This window comes from Bombina bombina, chromosome 7 (assembly GCF_027579735.1).
Source record: "Bombina bombina isolate aBomBom1 chromosome 7, aBomBom1.pri, whole genome shotgun sequence".
NCBI lineage: Eukaryota > Metazoa > Chordata > Amphibia > Anura > Bombinatoridae > Bombina > Bombina bombina.
Window position 1 is genome coordinate 9,306,961 of NC_069505.1, and position 27,775 is coordinate 9,334,735.

Consider the following 27,775-nt stretch of genomic DNA (forward strand, 5'->3'; position numbering starts at 1 on the left):
ATTACTATCCCTACCTTTTCATGGAAAGTTCTTTTTGGTCCGGGCCTGGTATTATATCCACGGTCACGGGAGGCAAGGGTGCTTTCCTACCGCAGGATAAGAAGAATAAACCTGCCGTGAAAACCGAGCAGTCCAAGGGATCTTGGAAACCAGCTTAATCTTGGAACAAAGCCAAACAGCAAGAAGCCTGCCAAGACAAAACCAGCATGAAGGGGCGGCCTCCTATCCGTCTATGGATCGTGTAGGGGGCAGACTATCTCTTTTTGATGGAGGCCTGAATGAGAGACGTTCAGGACCCTTGGGTTCTGGAGGTCATCGCCCAGGGTTACAGGATAGGGTTCAAGACTACTCCTCCTCCTGTCAAACCTATCATCAAGACTGGAGAAGAGAGACACCTTTCTAGAGTACATAAGGGATCTCTCCTCTCTCTCAGGGTAATCGTACCAGTACCTCTGGCAGAAAGAGGTCTGGGGTATTATTTAAATTTTTTCGTGGTCCGAAAGGAGGAGGACACGTTTTGTCCAATTCTAGACCTAAAGTGCCTAAACAAGTTTCTGTCGGTCCCATCGTTCAAGATGGAGACGATCAGGTCGATTCTGCCCCTAGTTCAAGAGGGACAGTTCATGACTACAATATATTTGAAGGATGCTTACCTTCACGTGCCATTCCACATGGATCACTTCAGGTTCCTAAGATTTGCATTTCTGGACCAACACTTCCAGTTTGTGGCCTTACCATTCGGCCTGGTGACTACCCCAAGAGTCTTCACAAAGGTTCTGAGAGTGCTGCTCGCGGTGGTGAGAGCCAGAGTTATTGCAGTGGCACCTTATCTGGACGACATTCTGGTCCAGGCTCCGTCCTACAGTCTTGCAGGGGACCATTCGAGAGCTCTTCTTCTTCTCCTTTGATCCCATGGATGGAAGATAAAAGTAGGAAAGAGTTCCCTGGTTCCCAGCAACAGAGTGGAATTCCTGGGCACGATAATAGATTCCATATCCATAAAGATATTCCTGACAGATCAGAGACGTTGCAAGATTGCGTACAGCTGTCTTGCCCTTCAGACCTCATCAAGGCCATCTGTGGCTCGGTGTATGGAGGTTATTGGGCTCATGGTATCCAGCATAGATGTCATTCCATTCACCAGGTTCCATCTCAGACCTCTTCAGTTGTGCATGTTGAGACAATGGAACGGTGATCACTCAGACCTATCCCAACAGGTCTCTCTGGACAACCGAACGAGGTAATCCCTTTCTTGGTGGATCTGCCCGGGCCTACTGTCCCAGGGGACATCCTTCTTGAGACCATCCTGGGAGATTGTGACCACGGACGCAAGTCTGTCAGGATGGGGAGCTGTTTGGGGTGCCAGGAACGCACAGGGCAAGTGGACTCGAGAGGAGTCTCTTCTCCTGATCAATATTCTGGAACTTCGAGCGAGCTTCAACGCTCTGAGGGCTTGGCTTCTTCTGGGGTCGTCCCGATCCATCAGATGCCAGTCAGACAATATTACCTCGGTGGCTTACATCAACCATCAGGGTGGAACGAGAAGCTCCCTAGCCATGAGGGAAGTATCTCGGATTCTGGAGTGGGTGGAGACCCACAGCTGTTCTCTATCAGCGATCCACATTCCGGGTGTGGACAACTGGTAAGCGGATTTTCTCAGCAGACAAACGTTTCATCCGGGAGAATGGTCTCTCCATTCCGAGGGTGTTTGTGGAGATCTGCATCAGATGAAGGATGCCGGAGATAGATCTCATGGCATTCAGACTCAACTTCAAGCTACCCAGATACGGGTCGCGGTCCAGGAATCCCCAGGCAGAGCTGATAGATGCCTTAGCAGTGCCTTGGGAGTTCAACCTAGTCTACATATTCCCACCGTTACCACTTCTACCTTGAGTAGTGGCCTGCATCAAGCAGGAGCAAGCTTCGGCTATTCAAATTGCTTCATCGTGGCAGCGGAGGATGTGGTTTGCGGCTCTGGTGGGGATGTCATTGTCTCCTCCATGGAGGTTACCTTGTCGCAGAGATCTGCTGGTTCAGGGTCCCTTTCTACATCAAAGTCTCGATTCTCTGAGACTGACTACATGGAGTTTGAACGGTTAGTTCTAGCCAAGAGAGGTTTTTCTGAGAGGGATTGATACTCTCATTCAAGCCAGGAAACTGGTCATCTATCATAAGGTGTGGAGGACCTACATGTCCTGGTGTGGGGAACTTGGATACCCCTGGCATAAGGTTAGGGTATCCAGAATCCTGTCCTTCCTCCTGGATGGGTTGGAGAAGGAATCGCCGCCAGTTCCTTAAAGGGACAGATTTCGGCTTTATCTGTACTTTTACACACAAGAATTCTCTCTTCCTGATGTTCAGTCCTTTGTCCAGACTCTGTCTAGGATCAGGCCTGTCTTTAGAAATTCTGCTACCTCTTGGACCTTAAACTTGGTACTTAAGATTTTGCAAAGGGCTCAGTTTGAGCCTATGCATTCGCTTGACATTAAGATTTTTTCCTGGAAGGTTCTATTCCTATTGGCTATTGCATCGGCACGCAGAGTCTCTGAGTTGGTGGCCTTGCAATGTGAGCCTCCTTACCTGGTTTTTCACGCTAATAAGGCTGTTCTTCGCACTGGGTTGGGATTTCTTTCCAAGGTTGTATTGAATCGTAACATCAATCAGGATACAGTAGTTCCTTCCTTGTGTCCTAACCTTTCTTCTTCAAAGGAAATGTTACTTCATAATTTGGATGTGGTTCTATCTTCTTGCAACAAAATAATTCAGACAGACTTGGTCTTTATTTGTGGTGTATTCGGGGAAGCGCAGGGGCAGAGGGTCTCGTCCACTTCTCTGTATTTTTGGTTGAGGAGCATTATTTGCTTGGCCTATGAGACAGCGGGACATAAGCCTCCCCAGAGGATTACGGCTCACTCAACTAGGTCTGTGGCTTCTTCATGGGCCTTTAAGAATAAGGCCTCCTATGGAGCAGATTTGTAAGGCAGCTACTTGGTCCTCCTTACATACTTTTGCTAAATTTTACAAATTTGATGTCTTTGCTTCGGTGGAAGCACTTTTTGGGGGAAAGGTTTTGCAGGCTGTGGTGCCCTCAGTTTAGGGTCCACCTGCTTTTGCCCTCCCATTTTTTTCATTCAGTGTCCTCTAGAGCTTGGGTATTTGTTTCCCACAAGTAATGAATGAAGCAGTGGACTCTCCTCCCATTAAGATGGAAAACTTAAATTATGCTTACCTGATAATTTCATTTCTATCTGTGGGAGGAGAGTCCACGGCTCCTGCACGTTTCTCCGGTGGGCGGACCTAAATTTATTATTGTTCTTCTGGCACCATTTATACCCTGATATTTCTCCTACTGTTCCTTGTTCCCTTGGCAGAATGACTGGGGGATGAGGGAAGTGGGGGAGATATTTAAGCCTTTGGCTGGGGTGTGGCCATGTGTGATGATCTCAAAGACAATATCAGCCATGTGTAATGATCTCACAGACAATATTGGCCATGTGTGATGATCTCACAGACAGTATGGGCCATGTGTGATGATCTCACAGACGGTATGGGCCATGTGTGATGATCTCAAAGACAGTATTAGCCATGGGTGATGATCTCACAGACAATATGGGCTATGTGTTATGATCTCAGACAATATGGGCCATGTGTGATGATCTCACAGACAATATGAGCCATATGTGATGATCTCACAGACAGTATAGGCCATGTGTCATGATCTCACAGACAATATGGGCCATGTTTAATGATCTCACAGACATTATGGGCCTTGTGTGATGATCTCACAGACAGTATGGGCCATGGGTGATGATCTCACAGACAATATGGGCTATGTGTTATGATCTCAGACATTATGGGCCATGTGTGATGATCTCACAGACAGTATAGGCCATGTGTAATGATCTCACAGACAGTATGGGTCATGATCTCACAGACAGTATGGGCCATGTGTGATGATCTCACAGACAGTATAGGCCATGAGTGATGATCTCACAGACAGTATAGGCCATGAGTGATGACCTCACAGACAGTATGGGCCATGTGTGATGATCTTACAGATGATATGGGCCATGTGTAATGATCTCACTGACAGTATGGGCCATGTTTGATGATCTCACAGACAGTATGGGTCCTGTCTGATGATCTCACAGACAGTATGGGCCATGTGTGATGATCTCACAGACAGTATGGGCCATGTGTGATGATCTCACAGACAATATGGGCCATGTGTGATGATCTCAGTCAATATGTAGTCATCTCATGTTGAAGCAGATGCCAAATATTTATCTGCTATCAATGTTTGTAGTTTTACATATAGTTTTTAAAAGTTGAATTAAAGGTTTTAGCAATTTTTTATTCTTCTTTTTTGCAATATTTGTGAATTTGAAACCATATTACTTAATTTATGTTATAAATATGTCCCCTTATAATTCATTCTTATAACTACAAATGAGTTCAATTGCAGAAATATTTTTTATTCGTAAGGTTACAATATAGGTCTTCCTTAAAGGCAGACGGAAGTCAAAATGAAAGTCTCATAATTCAGATACAGTGTGCAATTTACTCCTTTTATGAAATATACCTCTTTCTGTTGGTGACACCTAGCTTATTTCCATTAGAGCATACTGAAATAGCATCAGGAGTGTGCATGTGATATTGTTAACTGACACAAGGTTTGATCTCCATTGTCCCACAAAGGCACTCAGAATTGCTGAAAATGGTTGCCGATCACCGAAATCTTACATGGGTTAATGGAGTACATGTGTGTGTTTTGTAATTGGATTTATGATAAGAGTTAAACAGTTGGAATGCCATTCCCCCAGGGTCCAATCAGCACTGTTTTTGAGTCACATGATCACACTGAGGATCATGTGACTTATTTATTTTGTTGGATGATGAGGGTCCATAGGTGTCCATAACATGTGGGATATATTTCCCTTCACCAGGAAGAGGTCAAGAAACCTCACATGAACTTTTAATCCCTCCCACCTCCTCTCTCCACTCAGTTAGATCTTGGCCTCCAAGGAGAGAGGTTGAGAGAGGTGCCCTGCCAGCAAGGTTTTATTATTTTTTGTTCTCATTTCTTGGGAGCTCAGACCTCACTTGATACCCAGTACCTCTTCTCAGCTTCACTGAGGGAAGATTTGAAGATGACTTTTACAAGATTCTGAGTGCAGCAAGGGTTAAGGAATATCTCTGTTATGGCACTGTAGTACCTTTACGGGTGCTTTTGCTGCCATAACTGCCCTCATGCATCATGGGGAATCTGTCCCTTAGCCTCCACCTGAGGGGTTGCTCGTATATCTGCAAGTATCTTCTGCAGTATATTTATGTGACTGGATGGGCTCTCTACTGGATCAGCATTCTATGAGGGAGAAAGGCCTCAGCATGCTGGTAAGATACAGTAGAGGGGTGCTTCAGTCCAAGTAAGTGACTCAGGCACTTCACAGCCCAGGAGCTATCACTAGTACTTCCCATTTACAGGTACCACATAGATGGGGGGAGTTTCACTGCCTCACACATGGCACTTTACCTATGTGCTTGAATTTGGAATTGGAGGTCTGGGGCTCAGAAACACTTTTCTTCCCTTACTCTTATACCCCATAATAGCTTAAACTGATATTTTTTTTTTGCTCAGTGTCATTTTATTTGTACTATATCACAATACTGTACTGTCTCTTTATGAAAACCGCTGACTGCCGTTAGCAGTTAATGGTTCAGCTCAGTATGGATGCTGTTGGGGAAGGGAGAACAGGAGGCACCTGAGGAGCAATTTTTATTAATTTACTTAAACTTTTATGTTTCTTTCCTATGGCATGGAGAATCCACAATGTCATTCCAATTACTAGTGGGATATTCAACTCCTGGCCAGCAGGAGGAGGCAAAGAGAAGTGTCACTTCCCTTACCCATAATCCCCAGTCATTCTCTTTGCCTCTGTCAATGGAGGATGTGCGAAGACGGTGTCTGAAGATATTTAATCCTTTTATGGGTACTTTTCCCTGCAAGCAAGGATTGGGGCTATGATGTGTCCATGTCAATCTCTTTAGTAAGAGTAATGGTGGCTTTTTAGCATTTAGAAGACAGTGAGGTGGTCTTTGCTTAAACTTCTAACATTATTGCTACCCCTATTATAGAAAGCCAGGGTTGGTTACTCTGCTCTTTTTTTTCTGCCCAGGTCCCTGTGATGAAGCTGACAAAACTTGAACGTGCTGTATCTGCTCCACAGCAGTGACCCTGGAGGGTAAGTCCTTTTATTTATATTTCTCAAGCTGGCAAAAGCTCAGTGACATTTTTTATTAAGGACTAGATGGTGACTGGGTGGCACCTAACTCCCTTATTTTAGGTCTGGGACATTTATTTATCCTTGTTACAATAAATATACCGAATATCACAAAGAAAAAAAAAATGGAAGGAACTGAACTGTTCTATATTGAGTTTTATTGCGTCTCTACACTAGCCAGGACACCTGGGGGCTTAGTGCTATTGTCTTGCTACTAAAAAGGTTTTGGTTTCAGCGGTCACACTCCTGCTGATCCATTTACCTCTTTGCAAGTTTGGCGATTTGAAGCATTTGTTACAGCATATCTGCTTTTGTACCCTTACATTGTGGTGTTATCAAGGCTTATGTGACGCTTTTATATATTTTAAAATAAATTTGTATCCAAGTTTTGCCTAGTGTACTGTTTTCCCATCAGTATAAAGTGGGAGTGCGCATATCCTTGAGCTTAGTGGAAAGCTCCAACAAATGTGAGTAGTCATTTGTTACAAAACAACTACTTCCTCAAAGTGCCATTACAGATTCACACTATGTTGCAATTTTCTGTTTCCTTTTTTATGGGATCTCACTGAGGAATGCTAACAAGCTGAAAAACTCATCCAGAGGACACAGACATATCCTTGATTCAGAACTTTATTTGGTTTTCCTTTTATGATTTTTGTTATCACATTTATTTATCCTTGTGTTCGGATAATATGGCCGTGAGCAGTCTGGAGTTGTCTCTCCATAGCAGGGTGGTCAGTATTTGTTAAGGGAGACAGGGCAATTACAGCAAACTATATGCCTGTTTTTTCTTCCTTAAGCATCTGAAAGAGTGAGCTTTTTGAGACACAATCTTCAATTGTAAATTGGAGGTGTATTTGTTGGGTTGTTTTGATGTAAAAAAGATTTTTATTTAGTGGCGTAGCGCTATTTTGTTTGCGCTCTTTTTCAGCTTGAGGGATTTTGTTGTAACCCGATATACTCTGGAATGCTGCATACGCTGCATAGGCGATAAAAGGCTCCTCGGATCATCTGTTTCAGTGTATAATTTCTCTTGTAAAGGTGTATCCAGTCCACGGGTTCATCCATTACTTGTGGGATATTCTCCTTCCCAACAGGAAGCTGCAAGAGGACACCCACAGCAGAGCTGTCTATATAGCTCCTCCCCTAACTGCCACCCCCAGTCATTCTCTTGCAGCTCTCGACAAGAAAGGAAGTATCAAGAGAGATGTGGGGACTTAGTGTAGTTTTTACCTTCAATCAAAAGTTTGTTATTTTTAAACGGTACCAGCGTTGTACTGTTTTTACTCTCAGGCAGAAATTGGAAGAAGAACTCTGCCTGGAGGTTTTGATGATCTTAGCGGTTTGTAACTAAGGTCCATTGCTGTTCTCACACATAACTGAAGAGTATGGAAAGAAAACTTCAGTTGAGGGGACGGTCTGCAGATTGCCTGCTTTGAGGTATGTTCAGTATATTTTTTTCTAGAGAGATAAGGTCTAGAAAATGCTGACAGTGCCTGGTATATTTAAGGTAAGCCTGATACAGTGATTTAACAACAACTGGGATCATGCTTGCAAATAAGGATAATATTCATGTTAATACCTATATTACTTAGTGTAAAAACGTTTGCATGATTTATAAATAATGTTTTTTCTCTGAGGGTGATAAATCTTTATTTGGGCCTAGTTTCCACATGGCTTGTTAGATTACTCCTAGGAGTACTTTTTTAAGGCCCTCTGACTTTGAGTGCATGGTGGGAGGGGCCTATTTTCGTTTTCAGTTTGAGACATCCAACTTCCCTGAAGGAGTCCTCTGCCTTATAGGACCTCTATAGAGGGTTTTGTTCCTGCAAAAATCGTTTTTAAGGGCAGGTAGGGCTACAGCAGAGCTGTGGCAGTGTGTTTGACTGTTTGTTAGCAGTTTTAATGTTTTTCTAATTCGTTTTTGGGCCTGAGGGGTTAATCAACCATTTGCAAGTGGGTGCAATGCTGCTTTAGTCCCTTACACACACTGTAAAAATTTCGTAGAGTTTACTACTTTTTATCACTGTTTTGCAGTTTATGTGGTAGTTTTTTTCTCTTAAAGGCACAGTACCGTTTTTATATTATTGCTTTTTTCACATTTATTAAAGTGTTTTCCAAGCTTGCTGGTCTCATTACTAGTCTGTTAAACATGTCTGACATAGAGGAAACTCCTTGTTCATTATGTTTAGAAGCCATTGTGGAACCCCCTCTTAGAATGTGTACCAAATGCACTGACCTTTCTATAAGTTATAAAGACCATATTATGGCTTTTAAAGATTTATCACCTGAGGTTTCTGAGACTGACAAAAGGGAGGTTATGCCATCTAGCTCTCCCCACGTGTCAGAACCTATAACTCCCGCTCAAGGGACGCCAAGTACATCTAGCGCGTCCAATGCGTTTACCTTACAAGACATGGCGGCAGTTATGAATCATATCCTCACTGAGGTATTGTCCAAACTGCCAGGGTTACAAGGAAAGCTAGACAGCTCTGGGGCTAGAACAAATACAGAGCTCTCTGACGCTTTAGTAGCTATGTCTGATTTACCCTCACAATGTGCAGAAGTTGAAGCAGGAGAGCTTCTATCTGTGGGTGACATTTCTGATTCAGGGAAGGCGTTACTTCAGTCTGACTCTGAAATGACAGCATTTAAATTTAAGCTTGAACACCTCCGTGTGTTGCTCAGGGAGGTTTTAGCAACTCTGGATGACTGTGACACCATTGTAGTCCCAGAGAAATTGTGTAAATTGGACAAATACTTTGCAGTGCCTGTTTACACTGATGTTTTTCCAATCCTTAAGAGGTTTTCAGAAATTATTACGAAGGGATGGGATAGACTAGGTGTGCCGTTCTCTCCCCCTCCTGCTTTTAAAAAGATGTTTCCTATAGATGCCGCCATACAGGACTCGTGGCAGACGGTCCCTAAGGTGGAGGGTGCAGTCTTTACCCTAGCTAAGCGTACATCTATTCCTGTCGAGGACAGTTGTGCTTTCCTAGATCCTATGGATAAAAAATTAGAGGGTTTCCCTAAGAAAATCTTTATACAACAAGGTTTTATTCTCCAGCCTCTGGCATGCATTGCCCCAGTCACTGCTGCAGCGGCTTTCTGGTTCAAGTCTCTGGAGGAGGCTCTACAGGTAGAAACCCCGTTGGATGATATCCTTGACAGGCTTAAATAAAATTTAAGTCCCTTATTTTAATCTGACTCTTTAGAATATAGGTATATTCAGTTATTTTGAGCCTCTTGTTCTTCAGAATTTATTTAAACCATTGTTACGCTGATATTATTTAGTTTAAAGTGAAAAGAGGGGAATTTGTGATAGAGCGTTCTCTTTGCATGCAAGAGGTAGCGGGATCGTTGCCGCATTCTACAGAATCCTTTTGGGTTTCTCAGGAGCATCTGCCTCGGGGCACATGCTTCCGGAGACCTTCCTGAGTAATAGTCACGGTCGCTAGCCTGTTGGGTTGGTGACTATGAACTTGGGAGGAGCTTGCTCTCCACATCACCATCTTGGAGTAGAGAGCTATCTACAATGTTCTGACGGCTTGGCCTCAGTTGTCTTATCCGGTTTTTCAGGTTCTAGTTGCAATTTCTTTTCAGTGTTTTACATTAACCACCTGGGAGGAACCTGGAGTTCCTTTGCCATGATTGGCGTGGATTGTTTGGTGGGAGGACGCTCATATCCTAGTTTATCCACTATTCACATTTCAGTGTATACCGGGAGCAGACTTCTTGAGCTGTTTTTTCATCCTGGGAGTGGGTTTTCTCTGAGGTGTTCTCCAGGTTAACCCTCACGTGGCGGGAGTTGGAGATGGCAATACGCCAAGTTTCCATGTTATGTTTAGGGTCAGAGATTAGCAGGCTGTTCTGCTAAAGACCCTGGCGGTTCCTTGGGATTTCAGTCTGATTGCTCTCCTCCACGAGTCTTTGCTTGTATCAAGAGGGAGTGAGCATCAGTATTTTTATAGTTCCTGCATAGGAACTAGCGGAGATGTATTTCTTCCACCGTAGTGGTTGTTCCTCTGAAGCTTTCTGCTTGGACATTGACTGCTTAGTTTTTGTCTAAGCGTGGTTTTTCTGAATCGGTCATTGAGACCATGATTCAGGCTTGCATGTCTGTTACTAGTTTCTTTTACCATAAGGTATGACGTAAATTCCCTGATTGGTATGAATCCATGGACTACTCTTAGAAGTAGGGTCAGGATTCCTAGGGGTTTTGCCCTTCTCCAGGTCGGTCTGAAGGATGGTTTGTCAGTTAGTTCTCTGAAGGGTCAGATTTCTGCGTTTTTCTTTTTTTAGACAAGTGTCTGGCGGATGTGCCAGATGTGTAACCTTTTGTCAGAACCTGGTTAGTATCAGGCCTGTGTTTAAGTCTGTTGCTCCTCTTGTTTTAAGGTTTTTGCAGCAGGCTCAGTTTGAGCCTTAGCATTCCATAAGATTTTAAATCTTTTTCTTGGAATTTTCTTTTTTTTTCTAAATCTTCTGCTCGGAGAGTTCAGGTACTTTTTGGCTTTGCAGTGTGATTCGCTTTATCTTATTTCGGATAAGGCGTTTTTTTATTCTAAGTGGAAATATTGTTTGGGCATTGTTGTTCCCTCTCTGTATCCTCATTCTTATCTTTTCAGGTACGTGTGTGCACAATTTGGATGTTGTGCAGGCTTCTGTTTTTGTTTGTTTTCTCTGTATCAGAAAACTACTGCTACTTCTCTTTTCTCTGTTTGAGAAGTTGAATTATTTTGCTTTTCAGACTGCAGTCTCCTGAGAGAGTTATGGCTTATTACACGAGGGCTGTCTCTTCTTTTTGGGCAAAAATTAAGCTTCTGTGGAACAGATTTGCAAGGCTGCAACTTGATCTTCCTTGCATACTTTTTTTAAAAAAAATTAAATTAGATTTTTTTGCTTCGGCTGAGGCTTCTTTTGGGAGAAAGGTTATTCAAGCAGTGGTGCCTTCTGTTTAGGTCTGCCTGTCTTGTCCCTCCCTATTCATCTGTGTCCTTTAGCTTTAGTATTGATTCCCAACAGTAATTGATGAAACCGTGGACTCACCATATCTAAGGAAAGAAAAGAAAATGTATGCTTGCCTGATAAATTTCTTTCTTTCCGGATACGTTGAGTCCACGGCCCTGCCCTTTTACTCCATTCAGTTGTTTTTGACTAAACTTCAGACACCTTTACACTAGGGATGCTCCGAATTTTCGGCCAAAAATGGGCCTAATCCATTTCGACCGAAAGAGGGGCAAACCGGCTGAAAATTGCATGCTCTATGTGAAATTAAATTAACCCCTAGGCACCAAGAAATCAACCTTTGGCAGACAGATTTTGGTCCCCCAAAGTGTTCTCCCCCATGCCTCACTGACCGCTATAAGCAGTTACAAGCCGCACCTATTTAGCCCTGTGTGGCTGGGTTATTTCCAGGCCATAATCAAGTGAACTACAAGCCCCAGAAGGCCTCCCGGGTAGAGGAGGGGGGTACTGCACTGTGGGATGTTCACTAACTTGAAGTAGAGCGGCAGAGGGAACTTGCCATGCTAGGTGAATTGTATGACACTTGCCTGTAGAGCCATTTAGTTACTTGTAACGGCTCCTTCTGTCAGTGAGTGTGTGAAAGGTTCATACGTATATTTAGCCTTATCTAGATCCTCCTGTCAGTGAGTGTGTGAAGGGTTCATACGGATATTTATCCTTATCTGGTTCCCTGTCTAACCGTGACTTTATTTCATAAAGCAGCTCATTGAGTCCTGCACGTTGACTATAAAGTCAGGGTTAGACAGGGAACCAGATAAAGGTAAATTTATGCAACATGTAGGAGCCGTTTGCACACTGACAGGAGAACTGTAATTGTTTGGGCTCCAATCCGCAAGCAGTGCACTGGTAATTCGATCTCCTGCATTCCTCTGTGTGCCTCAGTACCATACCATATTAGTTATCTCAGGACATTTTCCTATATCTAATTTTATTAATGGTGTGTTGGACCACTTGGTGGCATTTAATGATATTTTCTGTAACGTTCTTTTACTGTTTTCTTTATACAGTAATAGAGGTTCTTTAAGGTTCTGGATGGAAATGGTTTCTGCTTAAGATATGCTGTTTCTCAGCTAAATCTACTTTCAGGCTGGTATGGACATGTCGCTCTGATGCATATTGGCGTATGTTTCGTGCTGCTCTGGCTCTCTATTCAAGCCCAGCAGTTCAGAGTTACAATCCTGTCTTCCCTAATGCTTAGAAATCTGTGCAGGTTTTCAGTATAGGGTGTTATTATAATTTATGGTCTCTACCATGTATTATGTTCTGTTCCTTTGTGTTCTTGGACACAACCTTTTTATATGAACTATTTTTATTTACCTCATTTTGAGGTGATATATAGTTATGTCTGAGACATACGTTTCCACAGCCGTTGCTAATATCTTTGCCCATTCGGACGCATTTTTATGTTCTCTTCATATAATGAGGTCTATGTGAGCATAAGCACTTTGGTGACTCTGTGGAAAATCACGGGTCTACAACTCAAGAGTCAAGACTTGATGGGGGGAGCATGATTCTTTCATCTATGCCAAGGTTCAGTGACATGGTCTGTATACATCTTGTTTTTACAGGATGGAATGTTCATATATATAGTTCTTGGGATCATCCTTAGGACGTTCCTATAATTTTGTTATCTTCTTTTGTGGAGGAGATTTTCTTTGTTTTTTACCATGGTAGTAGTATCTCAGGGATCGAATGCTACTCAATTCTGGTCTCTCCAGGGGCAGATTTTTTCTGTCTCGATTATCTTCAATCCAAGTTAAGATAGAGTCCTTCTTTAACTGCGTAAAGGGCCTATTGTCCCTGGGAGTGGTTGTTCCAGTTCCCGTAGAGGTCTGACTAACAGCAGGAAAATTTGTTATATTTGTTCAGGAAGGTCAGTTCATGACGACCATGGACCAAAAGGACGTGTATCTTTATGTTCCCAGTTTCAGGGATCATCTCCAGTTTCTGAAGTTTGCTTTTTTGGACAAGCATTTCCAGTTTGTTGCACTTCCGTTTGGTCTCACCATGGCTCCCAGAATATTCACTAAGGTTCTGGGGATTCTTTGGGCGGTGGTCAGTTTTCAGGCAATTGCAGTGGAAACTTACCTGGACAACATCTTGGTTCAGGTGTCATCTTTTCAACTAACAGAATCTCATACAGAGACGTTGTTGTCTTTTCCATGTTCCCTTGGATGGATAGTGATTCTGGAAAAGAGTTCCCTTGTTCCAGCTACAAGAGTGTGTTTTCTTAGGGACTATCTTAGATTTCCTGTCCATGAAATTTTCCTGATGGAGGTCAGAAAATCCAACCTTCTTTCTTCGTGCGTTTTTCTCCAGTCTGCTATTCGTCCATCAGGGGCTCTATTCATGGAGGTGATTGGTCTTCTTTTTGTCCTAATCCTTCTCATAAGGAACGTCTTTGCATAATTTGGATGTTGTGCGTGCTCTAAACATTTTTCTTACAAACTACTAAAGATTTTCGGCAATCTTCTGCCTTGTTTGTTGTTTTCTCTGGAAACTGTATGTCAGGGTGCCAGGAATCAGACTGAGACGAGAAGTGCAAAAATAATCACACCTTTATTAATAGCAAAAAATAATAAAAAGTCCACAAGTCAAATAACAAGCCAGGAATCAAAACCAGAGCTGGTAGTCAGACGAGCCAAGTCAGGAGCCAAAGCGAATAGTCAGGCGAGCCGGAATCAGAAACAAGGAAAACAGCACAGTCAGGAACAAGCCAGGGATCAGGAACCAGGATGGACGTCAGGCAGCCAGGTAATACACAGGAACTCTCACAAATATGTCTGAGACAACGCAAAGGAAAAGCATACTGAACAGAGGCCCTTTAAATAATAAGTGATGACATCACAATTCTGAGACTGCATCCTGTCTCACATGGATGATGCACACCAGTCTGGCCATAAAAGGAAGTGCAGGAATTGAGCAGCATCCCCCATAATGCATCATAGTCAGGAAGAGAGGTGAGTAAAATGGCTGCCAGCAGCACATGGCAAACACACCAGGGAAAAAACCCTGATACCGTAAGGGTCAGAAGGCTACTTCTACTACTCTTTCCCTCTGGTTAAGAAGTATGATTCATTTTACTTATGAGACTGCTGGACAGCAGTCTCCTTAGAGAATTACGGCTCATTCCACTAGGGCTATTTCCTCTTCTTGGGCTTTCAAAAATGAAGCTTCTGTGGAACAGATTTGCAAGGTGGCAACATGGTCCTCTTTGCATACTTTTTCCAAATTCTACAAATTTGATACTTTTGCCTCGGCTGAGGCTTCTTTTGGGAGAAAGGTTCTTCATGCGGTGATGCCTTCTGTTTAGGTCTGCCTGTCTTGTTCTCCCTCATTGTTCATTCCGTGTCCTCTAACTTAGGTAGTGGTTTCCACTAGTAATTGGAATGATGTCATGGACTCTCCATGCCATAGGAAAGAAAACAAAATTTATGCTTACCTGATAAATTTCTTTCTTTCCGGGCATGGAGAGTCCACGACCCCACCCTCTTTTTCATTATAATTTGGCAGTTTTTTTGAGTAAACCTCAGGCACCTTTTCACCCTTGTGTTTCTTCTTTTTCCATTTTCCTTCAGCTGAATGACTGGGGGTTATGGGTAAGGGAAGTGACACTTTGCTGGGGTGCTCTTTGCCGCCTCCTGCTAGCCAGGAGTTGAATATCTCACTAGTAATTGGAATGACGTTGTGGACTTTCTATGCCTGGAAATAAAGACATTTATCAAGTAAGCATACATTTTGTTTTTCTGTCAGGTCTGTGCCTTAATGTCGTTATGGCGGTAAGTCCTGCCCCCCCTTTTGGCGCTCTTTCTCTGTCCCTCACCGGCAACGGGGGCTGACTGTCAGTATACAGGGACAGTACTAGGCAGTGTTAGTGGTCTGAAATCACCTTTTTAATCTCTTAATCGCTCATAAGGTAGGTTTGTACCCTCATAAATTTATTTCCAGCTCTTCTCATTTTGCGTCTTATTTTAGAATCATGTCGGCTCTCCCAGACTCTCTAGAGGAGACTTCTAATGAACATAATACAGTACATTATCCTTGTCTCCTGTGAACCAAGTTGCTAACCAAAGACTCCTGGCAGAAATGTAGTGCCCATACCTATAGATGTGGCTCAAGGGAATTCTACTGATGTTTCACAGGAATTTAAATCAAACCTTCTCAAAACTATGACAGAACTTTTGGCGAATATTCCCAAACCAAGGAGGGACTCGGAGTCCCTTAGCTATGCGCGAGGTATCTCATATGCACCCTATAGGCCATTCCCATTCCCGGAGTGAACAATTGCGAGGAAGCTACCTAAGTCATCAGTCTGTTCATCCAGGGGAATGGTCTCTTCATCCGGATATGTTGGATCAATTAGTCCTGAGGTGGGGTCTTCCGGAAATAGATCTAATGGCGTCCAAATTGAACCGAAAACTTCTGGTTTATTGCGCCAGGTCAAGAGATCCAAGAGCTCACATGATAGTTGCTCTAGTCTGCTCTTGAAATCCCGCCAATAGGAACTGCCATCTTTTTGTCCCACCTGTCCTTAAAGGGACAGTCAAGTCCAAATTAAACTGTTGTGACCCAGATAAGGCGTGTCATTTTAAACAACTTTCCAATTTACTTGTATAACCAATTTTGCTTTGTTCTTTTGGTATTCTTAGTTGAAAGCTAAACCTAGGTAGGCTCATATGCTAATTTCTTAGACCTTGAAGGCCACCTCTTATCTTAATGCATTTTGACAGTTATTCACCACTAGAGGGTGTTAGTTCATGTGTGTCATATAGATAACATTGTGCTCATGCACGTGGAGTTACCTAGGAGTCAGCACTGATTGGTTAAAAAGTCTGACAACAGAAATAAGATAAGGGGGCAGTTTGCAGAGGCTTAGATAGAAGATTATCACATAGGTAAAAAGTGTATTAATATAACTGAGATAAGGAGCAGTCTGCAGAGGGTTAGATACAAGGAAATCACAGACGTAAAAAGTATATTAATATAACTGAGATAAGGGGCAGTCTGCAGAGTCTTAGATACAAGGTAATCACAGAGGTAAAAAGTATATTAATATAACTGAGATAAGGGGCAGCCTGCAGAGGGTTAGATACAGGGTAATCACAGAGGTAAAACTGAGATAAGGGGCAGTCTGCAGAGGCTTTGATACAGTGTAATCACAGAGGTAAAACTGAGATAAGGGGGAAGTCTACAGAGGCTTAGATACAAGGTAATCACAGAGGTAAAACTGAGATAAGGGGCAGTCTGCAGAGGCTTAGATAAAAGGTAATCACAGAGGTAAAACTGAGATAAGGGGCAGTCTGCAGAGGCTTAGATACAGGGTAATCACAGAGGTAAAACTGAGATAAGGGGCAGTCTGCAGAGGCTAAGATACAGGGTAACCACAGAGGTAAAAAGTATATTAATATAACTGAGATAAGGGGCAGCCTGCAGAGAGTTAGGTACAGGGTAATCACAGAGGTAAAACTTAGATAAGGGGCAGTCTGCAGAGGCTTAGATACAGTGTATTCACAGAGGTAAAACTGAGATAAGGGGGAAGTCTGCAGAGGCTTAGATACAAGGTAATCACAGAGGTAAAACTGAGATAAGGGGCAGTCTGCAGAGGCTTAGATACAAGGTAATCACAGAGGTAAAAAGTATATTAATATAACTGAGATAAGGGGCAGCCTGCAGAGGGTTAGATACAGGGTAATCACAGAGGTAAAACTGAGATAAGGAGGCAGTCTGCAGAGGCTTAGATACAGTGTAATCACAGAGGTAAAACTGAGATAAGGGGGATGTCTGCAGAGGCTTAGATACAAGGTAATCACAAAGGTAAAACTGAGATAAGGGGCAGTCTGCAGAGGCTTAGATACAAGGTAATCACAGAGGTAAAACTGAGATAAGGGGGCAGTCTGCAGAGGCTTAGATACAAGGTAATCACAGAGGTAAAACTGAGATAAGGGGCAGTCTGCAGAGGCTTAGATACAAGGTAATCACAGAGGTAAAACTGAGATAAGGGGGCAGTCTGCAGAGGCTTAGATACAAGGTAATCACAGAGGTAAAACTGAGATAAGGAGGCAGTTTGCAGAGGCTTAGATACAGGGTAATCACAGAGGTAAAACTGAGATAAGGGGGCAGTCTGCAGAGGCTTAGATACAAGGTAATCACAGAGGTAAACCTGAGATAAGGGGACAGTCTGCTGAGGCTTAGATACAAGGTAATCACAGAGGTAAAACTGAGATAAGGGAGCAGTCTGCAGAGGCTTAGATACAGGGTAATCACAGAGGTAAAACTGAGATAAGGGAGCAGTCTGCAGAAGCTTAGATACAAGGTAATCACAGAGGTAAAACTGAGATAAGGGGGCATTCTGCAGAGGCTTAGATACAAGGTAATCACAGAGGTAATACTGAGATAAGGGAGCAGTCTGCAGAAGCTTAGATACAAGGTAATCACAGAGGTAAAACTGAGATAAGGGGGCAGTCTGCAGAGGCTTAGATACAAGGTAATTACAGAGGTAAAACTGAGATAAGGGGCAGTCTGCAGAGGCTTAGATACAGGGTAATCACAGAGGTAAAACTGAGATAAGGGGTCAGTCTGCAGAGGCTTAGATACAAGGTAATCACAGAGGTAAAACTGAGATAAGGGGGCAGTCTGTAGAGGCTTAGATACAAGGTAATCACAGAGGTAAAACTGAGATAAGGGGGATGTCTGCAGAGGCTTAGATACAAGGTAATCACAAAGGTAAAACTGAGATAAGGGGCAGTCTGCAGAGGCTTAGATACAAGGTAATCACAGAGGTAAAACTGAGATAAGGGGGCAGTCTGCAGAGGCTTAGATACAAGGTAATCACAGAGGTAAAACTGAGATAAGGGGCAGTCTGCAGAGGCTTAGATACAAGGTAATCACAGAGGTAAAACTGAGATAAGGGGGCAGTCTGCAGAGGCTTAGATACAAGGTAATCACAGAGGTAAAACTGAGATAAGGAGGCAGTTTGCAGAGGCTTAGATACAGGGTAATCACAGAGGTAAAACTGAGATAAGGGGGCAGTCTGCAGAGGCTTAGATACAAGGTAATCACAGAGGTAAACCTGAGATAAGGGGACAGTCTGCTGAGGCTTAGATACAAGGTAATCACAGAGGTAAAACTGAGATAAGGGAGCAGTCTGCAGAGGCTTAGATACAGGGTAATCACAGAGGTAAAACTGAGATAAGGGAGCAGTCTGCAGAAGCTTAGATACAAGGTAATCACAGAGGTAAAACTGAGATAAGGGGGCATTCTGCAGAGGCTTAGATACAAGGTAATCACAGAGGTAATACTGAGATAAGGGAGCAGTCTGCAGAAGCTTAGATACAAGGTAATCACAGAGGTAAAACTGAGATAAGGGGGCAGTCTGCAGAGGCTTAGATACAAGGTAATTACAGAGGTAAAACTGAGATAAGGGGCAGTCTGCAGAGGCTTAGATACAGGGTAATCACAGAGGTAAAACTGAGATAAGGGGTCAGTCTGCAGAGGCTTAGATACAAGGTAATCACAGAGGTAAAACTGAGATAAGGGGGCAGTCTGTAGAGGCTTAGATACAAGGTAATCACAGAGGTAAAACTGAGATATGGGGCAGTCTGCAGAGGCTTACATACAAGGTAATCACAAAGGTAAAACTGAGATAAGGGGGCAGTCTGTAGAGGCTTAGATACAAGGTAATCACAGAGGTAAAACTGAGATAAGGGGCAGTTTGCAGAGCCTTAGATACAAGGTAATCACAAAGGTAAAACTGAGATAAGGGGCAGTCTGCAGAGGCTTAGTTACAGGGTAATCACAGAAGTAAAACAGATAAGGGGGCAGTCTGTAGAGGCTTATATACAAGGTAATCACAGAGGTAAAACTGAGATAAGGGAGCAGTCTGCAGAGGCTTAGATACAGGGTAATCACAGAGGTAAAACTCAGATAAGGAGGCAGTCTGCAGAGGCTTAGCTACAAGGTAATCACAGAGGTAAAACTGAGATAAGGGGGCAGTCTGCAGAGGCTTAGATACAAGGTAATCACAGAGGTAAAACTGAGATAAGGGAGTAGTCTGCAGAGGCTTAGATACAGGGTAATCACAGAGGTAAAACTGAGATAAGGGGCAGTCTGCAGAGGCTTAGATACAAGGTTATCACAGAGGTAAAACTGAGATAAGGAGGCAGTCTGTAGGGGCTTAGATACAAGGTAATCACAGAGGTAAAACTGAGATAAGGGACAGTCTGCAGAGGCTTAGATACAAGGTTATCACAGAGGTAAAACTGAGATAAGGGGGCAGTCTGCAGAGGCTTAGACACAAGGTAATCACAGAGGTAAAACTGAGATAAGGGGCAGTCTACAGAGGCTTAGATACAAGGTAATCACAGAGGTAAAAAGTATTTATATAACAGTGTTGGTTATGCAAAACTGGGGAATGGGTAATAAAGGGAATATCTATCTTTTTAAACAACAAACATTCTGGTGTAGACCGTCCCTTTAACATGGTCTCTCAGCTTGGGTATTGTAGCTCACATGTTATGGACTCTCATCATCTTACGAAAGAAAACAGAAGTTATACTTACCGATAAATGTCTTTCTTTCGGGATGATTATTGTCCATAGGATCCACCCTGGTTTTTTCTATATGGGCGAAGGTTCCTATTTGCACCTCTTAACCCTGCGTTCTGCCTTTCCTATCTTTTCTATCTCTCTACTCTGCTTGGCTGTAGGAAATGGGAGGGATTAAAGCTCTTGTGAGGGTTCTTGACCTCCTCCTGGTGGCGGGAAATAAATCCCACATGTTATGGACACCTAAATCCCGATCACAAATGCATGATTGCTAATAGAAAACAATGAAATTACTGTAACTTAATGCCCAAAATTTGAGTATGAAATTAAAAAACAACCATTTTATGAAAACGATCGCTAAATGCCATTTCTAGATGTTGTTGTGATTTGATTTTTCTCACATTTCCGGCAGATCTCGTTAGCTATACGAGATATCAGATATCTGTCTGTTAAATACATACGTAAATGTCTGTGCTGCCCACTAGCGAGGGATTATACAATAGTGCTGGATATAGGTTTAATAAATTTAGACCATATATTGATATACACATATAAAATGGCGTCTGTGGGCGTTTCAGAGTGTACTGCACATGCGCCAGATTATAGAATTATTCTAAATCATCTTGGAATACTTTATCAGAGGCATTTATGTGTTGGATTTGATGAGTTGTTTTGTTGCCATAATGCACCCAGACCCATCGGATAATTGTGGTCACTGAAGCCGTTGCTGTCCATGCCTCGTATAGGGGATTTTTCCTCTATCTGCTCAGATCTGATACAAACCTTTCCCAATAGGGAAATATTGTTATAACTCGGATTGTGTACACTAACAACTTGAAAAACATGGATCATAAACCTAAAAAAACAAAATTTATGCTTACCTGATACATTTCTTTCTTTCCGGATATGGTGAGTCCACTGCGTCCTCAATTACTGTTGGGAATATCACTCCTGGCCAGCAGGAGGAGGCAAAGATCACCACAGCAAGAGAAGTAGCAGTAGCTTTCTGACCTTTACATTTCTCAGAAAATCAAACAATGCCGAAGACTGGCGAAAATCCTTAGTCACCTGCAAATAGAATTTAAGAGCACGCACAACATCTAAATTAGAATCACTGATGCTCTCTCCTGTTTGATACGAGCAATGACTCGTGAGAGGAGGCAAACTGAGGAAATGGGTATGTTATCCTGAAGTTCCAAGGAACTGCCGACGCATCTATCAGGAAGGCCTAAGGATCCCTCGACCTTGAACCGTACTTTGGAAGCTTGGCGTCCTAGAATGCGGGCATCGATCCCGCTACCTCTCACATGCTACGTGAGCGCTCTACAATTTGAGCCAATTCCTTCACCTCCTCCTTGCACTGAAGGCAAAGAGAATGACTGGGGATTGTGGGAAGGGGCGGGATACTTAACAGCTCTTGCTGTGGTGCTCTTTGCCTCCTCCTGCTGGCCAGTAGTGATATTCCCAACAGTAATTGAGGACTCCGTGGACTTACTATATCTTAGGAAAGAAAATGCAGTTAAAAAGGACTGGAAAGTTTGGAATTCACAGTGCTCAAGATACAGTTTCAACAAGAGAAAGAGATTTAATTAAGAGTAAACTATTGGTGGGGGGTAAAATGTATGAATCACAAAAGTTTAATTTTGCATCGGTGCCCATTTTATTCTATGTGGTGAACCATAGAAATCCGATATTAGTTTTAAGTTGTAAAAATCCACTGCACTATTTCCTTATTTTCTGTCTGGATAGTTCTGCAGTGCTGAGTATAAGTCTATGCAGTGCAAAAGTTTAGCATATAACTGATTTATGTGTTTTAAATATGGCTGCAAGTAGTAAAGAAGCGGGTGGTACAGCCATAGCGCCCATGCTATTGACTACAATGCTAGCATACATACATACTCTGCTGCACATGAGGAAGATATAGAAAGTTGTAATGCACAGTACACAATAGTGCGAGCGCAACGGCTTCTCATTGGCTGTGCCGCTAGCTTCATCAATACAGATAAAGTGAGCCATGGAAGCGATGCAGCCGCATGTGAAAAGGGAATAATTCAATAATAATTAAAGGGACGGTAAACACTTCAAGATGTTAATATAAATGGTTTAATTAGATGTAATAAAACAGCTTTGCAATATACTTGTATTATTTATTTTGTTCTCCTTTCCTGTAATTTAATATTGTGGGTTTTACAATTCATGTTAAATAAGGAAGTGCAGACATAGCTTTATTCCGCACAGCCATTGGTTGCACACGCTAGTAAGCCATTTATAGACAGTCCTTATTGGCCACAGCAGAAAAGGAATCCTAATATGGTGGCGCCCATTACCCTTATTTTTCAATATTTTAACAACTAATATAATTTTTAAAAATAGATGTATAAATCATTTTCAGGCTAATCGTTGCTCTGAATATACAATCGAACCAATGATTTATTTAGTGTTTAATGTCCCTTTAATAACACACACAGCACACTCTCTATAGTGTTCAATGACATGCAATAGATTTATATACAGTGCGTCATACTCTTTAACTATCACTTTAAATGAGTAAAATGTGCAACTGTATAGCGAATACTATAACAAGGGCTCTAACACAAACTACATTTCTTAACTATGTCTTTTGTCTGTAGCTTTTCACAGAATACGGACGTTTAGCTATGGACGAAATCTTCCTCAAGCCTTTCCAGGTACAACTGCTTAAATAGGATCCTTATGTGAGAAATGGTGGCACCTGGTGTGTGGTTTATTGTAAGACCACTGCTGTCTGCTGTGATTATACTGTATGATCAACAAAGGGTTAAAGGGATTGTGTTCTGTAAAATGTCTCATTTATATTGCTCCCAATGATCCATTTCAACCGCTTGAGTGTTTTAGCAAAGTCTTTTGCCTTTTGTATCCCACCTATACTGAAAAATAATACAGTACTTGCTATAGAAAAGCTATGTACACGAGATGCGTCCGATGAAGTCACACTTCCGATGGAACAAAGAGATACTAAAATGTAAATTGCTCTCACTAAGATGATGACAAATCTCTGCTTTGGTGGGAATATCTAAAATGTCTTGTCAGTAGACTTTTCTTTAGTGACCGATTCGGGACGGACTTTCGTGATCTTTTCAGAGGCGAGTTTCTTCCTGTGAAAGTGAAGCGCACTAAGATCTGGATTTGCACAGATTGTGCTTCACTTTCACAAGAAGACATTTGGCTCCAAAAAGATCTGAACACCACTAGTCCACGTCCTTCCGCATTAGTCACTGAAGGAATATGCCGAATGCACAAGTCTACTTGTCTGTACTGTGAGGTGTCTCTAAGTACTTTAGAAAGGCAGATATTTGCTTGAGACCTGGTTGTCTCGCTACGCACATTCTGCCTACATGACAATATAGCGCTCAAAAAAACGCCCCCAAAGATATCTCTTTGTGCCAGCGAGTTGTGATCATTAGGCCTTGTCAGGGTGCCAGGAATCAGACTGAGACGAGAAGTGCAAAAATAAGCACATCTTTATTAATGGCAAAAAATAATAAAAAGTCCACAAGTCAAATAACAAGCCAGGAGTCAAAACCAGAGCTTGTAATCAGACGAGCCGAGTCAGGAGCCAAAGCGAATAGTCAGACGAGCCGGAATCAGGAACAAGGAAAACAGCAGAGTCAGGAACAAGCCAGGGATCAGGAACCAGGAAGGACGTCAGGCAGCCAGGTAATACACAGGAACTCTCAAAAACAGGTCTGAGACAACGCAAAGGCAAAGCATACTGAACAGAGGCCCTTTAAATAATAAGTGATGACATCACAATTCTGAGACTGCATCCTGTCTCACACGGATGATGCATACCAGTCTGGCCATAAAAGGAAGTGCAGGAAATGAGCATCATCCCCCACAATGCACCATAGTCAGGAAGAGAGGTGAGTAAAATGGCTGCCAGCAGCACATGGCAAACAAAACAGGGAAAAAACCCTGACAGGCCTAAAGTATTGGCTTTTGTATATACAGACATAGATAAAATATAAAGGCATTTGTGTGTAGAGAGAAAGATGAGATAAGAGTTTAGTCTCCCTGCAAGCTCAGACCATTTGAAAGGGTAGTGGTTTCAACGAGCAAAAACAGATATTTTATATAAAAAAATAAACCTAAATGAACATTTTCCTGTACTTTTTATACCATGCAGCTGGTATAACAAGTCTTAGGAAAAATAAGTTTAAAGAAAGGCGCAATAGACACACCAGATCATTTTGTATTAGTGCCAATTTAGGCACAGAGCACCCCTGGTCTGCACAGATTTACATAGTTATGCATTTTACTTCCAATATCTAACCTGCTTTGTTCATGTTGCATCCTTTGTTTAAAAACATACCTAGATAGCCTTAGGGACAGCAATACACTACTGGGTGCTAGCTGCTGATTGGCTGTTGCACATATATACCTTTTGTCATTGGCTCACCTGATGTGATCAGCTAACTTCCAGTAGTGCATTGCTGCTCTTCAACAAAGGATACCAAAAAAATAAAGCACATTTGATAATAGGAGTAATTTGGAAAGTTGTTTAAAATTGTATGTTCTATCTGACTGTCCTATCTGTCCCTTTAAGTAATACCTGGGTATAGTTTGTTCTTTTATGCCTCGCTGTCTGATTGCTGATTCTGCTGTCTACAGACCCTGATGTTTCTGGTTAGAGACTGGAGCTTCCCGTATGAATATCCTTATGGTGAAGAAGGTGGGATGAAATTCCTAGAGAAGAAGCTTAAGGTAAGGAGACTGCTGCGTCATACGTGTGTAGGCTGGCAACGTGCTGGATCGTACTTACTCTTGTAGTTGGTGAGAACGACACACGCATATCCCCCAACATTCCCATAAGGCCTTGTGGGTCTAGGTCATGTGGGTGGAGCCGTGGTTGTTATGGGGGCAGAGTTTGACATACTATGGGCAGGAAGCTGAGGAATGAAGAGCGGGATACGGGACACTTAGGAACTTAGCTACATAGACACCATAGCGTACCTGCACACAAGATGCCATTACATATAAACAGAAACAGTCAGCAGCACAATGTAAATTGGTTTGTGCAATTACTTGCTGCAGCAAACTCACGTATGCAATATGCCTTCCAGTCTCTATTTTTATGATTATTATTCTTATTTTGTTATTATAACAATTTATTTACAACTTGACCACATGTGACATAGGTTTAAATCGCTAAACACATTATGACAATACATTTACATGAGCGTCTCTGTTAGCTACAAACCACATTTACATGAGATGAACAACCGAACAGGTAGATGTGCATTTACAATGTACAGTAATAGTAGAATTATTTACAGTATTTTATTTTCAGCAAATTTACTACAATGTGCACGTGTGTCATGTTGTGTTGCCATTACTTGTGTAATAAAGATGTTGGGTTTCTACACATTTAGCATCTTCAGTGTAAGTGTCCCTTTAACTACGTGTATACAGCAGCTCCGTGTGATACTCTGAGGGACAAGGTAACACCGTACGTTTCTCATCTATGCTCTGGCTCTGCAGGTGAAAGAACAGCAACACGAGGAAATTCAGAACGTACGGAAACACATTCACTCCTGTTTCACCAACGTGAGCTGCTTTCTGCTGCCACACCCTGGTCTCAAAGTGGCCACTAGCCCTCAGTTTAAAGGTCATCTTAAAGGTTTGTCATCCTGTAGTCATAGCAACAGAATCCCAGGTTTACTGTCTCCGATATTAATATAGTGCATGTGTCGCAGGATTAGCTATGGGATACATTACATTATCCTAGAGGGAATGCCTCAAAATGATGATGTGATATCAGGGACTGATTTAAGGAGCATGAGTTGCAATGTGGGACCCACGTATTTACACTTAGGCATTTACATTAGGAGAGTTGTAAAAAAGCTGTTGGTGAAAAATAGCAGTTTAATTGAGAAGAGACACTGAGGCTGCAGAGATTAAGGAGGAGACGAACATATCCTGTAGTCTGCAACTCTGAATTACCAGAGATTAGAGTAATAAGAGTTGCTTCTATGGTGATATACAAGATGGCTCTGTCAGTAATGGAACATATCCTGCTATTTACATATCTTTGAAACTGGTGCAAATGGGACCCTTATAAAGAGTATTACTAATAGCTCCTTTTTTCTTTCTTGTGCATGTGGTACTTAGTATAGGGGATAGAGAGGTATCAAACGGACCCTTAGGTTCCTTTCTTGTGCATCTGACACACCTACAGTATGTTTTTTTTTTTTTTTTTTGCATGCAGTACTCATTATATGGGACAGAGAGGCTTCAAACTGACTCTTCCTTTCTTGTGCATACGGTACTCAGTGTATAGGACGGAGAGGGTTTAGACAGACACCCACGCTTTGTTTCTTGTGCATGCAATACTCTGTATAAGGGATGTGGAGGCTTCAGACAGATGCCTAGGTTTCTTTCTTGTGCATGCAGTACTCTGTATATGGGATGAGGAGGCTTTAGACAGACACCTAGGTTTCTTTCTTTTGCATGCAGTACTCTGTATATGGGACGGGGAGGCTTTAGACAGACACCTAGGTTTCTTTCTTGAGTCCGTATATCACCAGTCTGTATTTAATGAAATTGTGATTTGTCGTTCCCCCCCCCCCCCCAGATATAGCTCCAGAGTTTAAAGAAATGCTCCATACTTTTGTCCCCCTTGTTCTGGATTCCTCAAGACTTGTGGAGAAAGAAATCAATGGTTCAAAGGTGACATGCCGGGGATTGTTGGAATATTTTAAGGTTTGTTCTGATCTCCGTCCTTACCATACATGCCGGTTGTAATCTAGCCCTCAGCATTTTAGCATTGCATGAATTATTGCACCAAGAAGTTAAACGCATAACAAAAGTCCTGGTCAGGTGATTATGCATATAACTGCAAATCACTGGCTGTGTCACGCTCCCCTCGGGAACACAGCTGGTACACAAGATTATATAACTGCTAAACCCCTGTTTCTGAGATTACATAGTTGTGTTAGAAATAAACAAATGAGTGTTTTATTATTGCATGCAACTTCCTATAAGCACAATGCAACTCTTCTAAGCACTGTAGGCATCAGGGGTTGTAAATTAGTGCAGTGGTTCTCAAGTAACCACAACAGGCCAGGTTTTCATTATAGCTGAACCAGTGCACAGGTGAAATAATCAGCTGATCAGTAACCATGGTTACTAACTTGCTCTCACCCATCAGCTGATTACTTCACCTGTGCACTGGTTCAGCTATAATGAAAACCTGGCCTGTTGGGGGAATGTGAGGACCGCGGTCGAGAAACAATGATTTCTTTCATGTAATTAGCAAGAGTCCATGAGCTAGTGACGTATGGGATATACAATCCTACCAGGAGGGGCAAAGTTTCCCAAACCTCAAAATGCCTTTAAATACACCCCTCACCATACCCACAATTCAGTTTTACAAACTTTGCCTCTTATGGAGGTGGTGACATAAGTTTGTGCTAAGATTTCTACGTTGATATGTGCTTCTCAGCATTTTGAAGCCCGATTCCTCTCAGAGTACAGTGAATGTCAGAGGGATGTGAAGGGAGTATCACCTATTGAATGCAATGGTTTTCCTCACGGGGATCTATTTCATAGGTTCTCTGTTATCGGTCGTAGAGATTCATCTCCTACCTTCCTTTTTCAGATCGACAATATACTCTCATATTCCATTACCTCTACTGATAACCCTTTCAGTACTGGTTTGGCTATCTGCTATATGTGGATGGGTGTCTTTGGTAAGTAGGTTTTCATTACTTAAGACCCACTCAGTTATGGTTTGGCACTTTATGCATTAATATATAGTTCAAAATTAGGCTCGCAAGGTCACAAAATACTGATGTTTATTGTGTCATTTTTGGCGCGAGAATTTTTTTGGCGCAAAGTTAAGTCCGGTGACGCAAATTCGTCATTTCTGGCATCTTAGTTGAC

At 42.3% G+C, this 27,775-nt stretch overlaps 1 protein-coding gene across 1 annotated transcript in view; it reads left to right on the top strand.

The window, feature by feature from the left end:
* LOC128635706 (atlastin-3) overlaps window positions 1-27,775 on the top strand; it is a 248,373-nt gene that overhangs the window by 176,278 nt on the left and 44,320 nt on the right. The window contains exons 6-9 of the mRNA XM_053688832.1: window positions 22,483-22,539; window positions 24,503-24,595; window positions 25,373-25,511; window positions 26,466-26,593. Of these exons, the coding sequence (XP_053544807.1) occupies window positions 22,483-22,539; window positions 24,503-24,595; window positions 25,373-25,511; window positions 26,466-26,593 (417 nt within the window). The remainder of the gene's footprint in view (window positions 1-22,482; window positions 22,540-24,502; window positions 24,596-25,372; window positions 25,512-26,465; window positions 26,594-27,775) is intronic.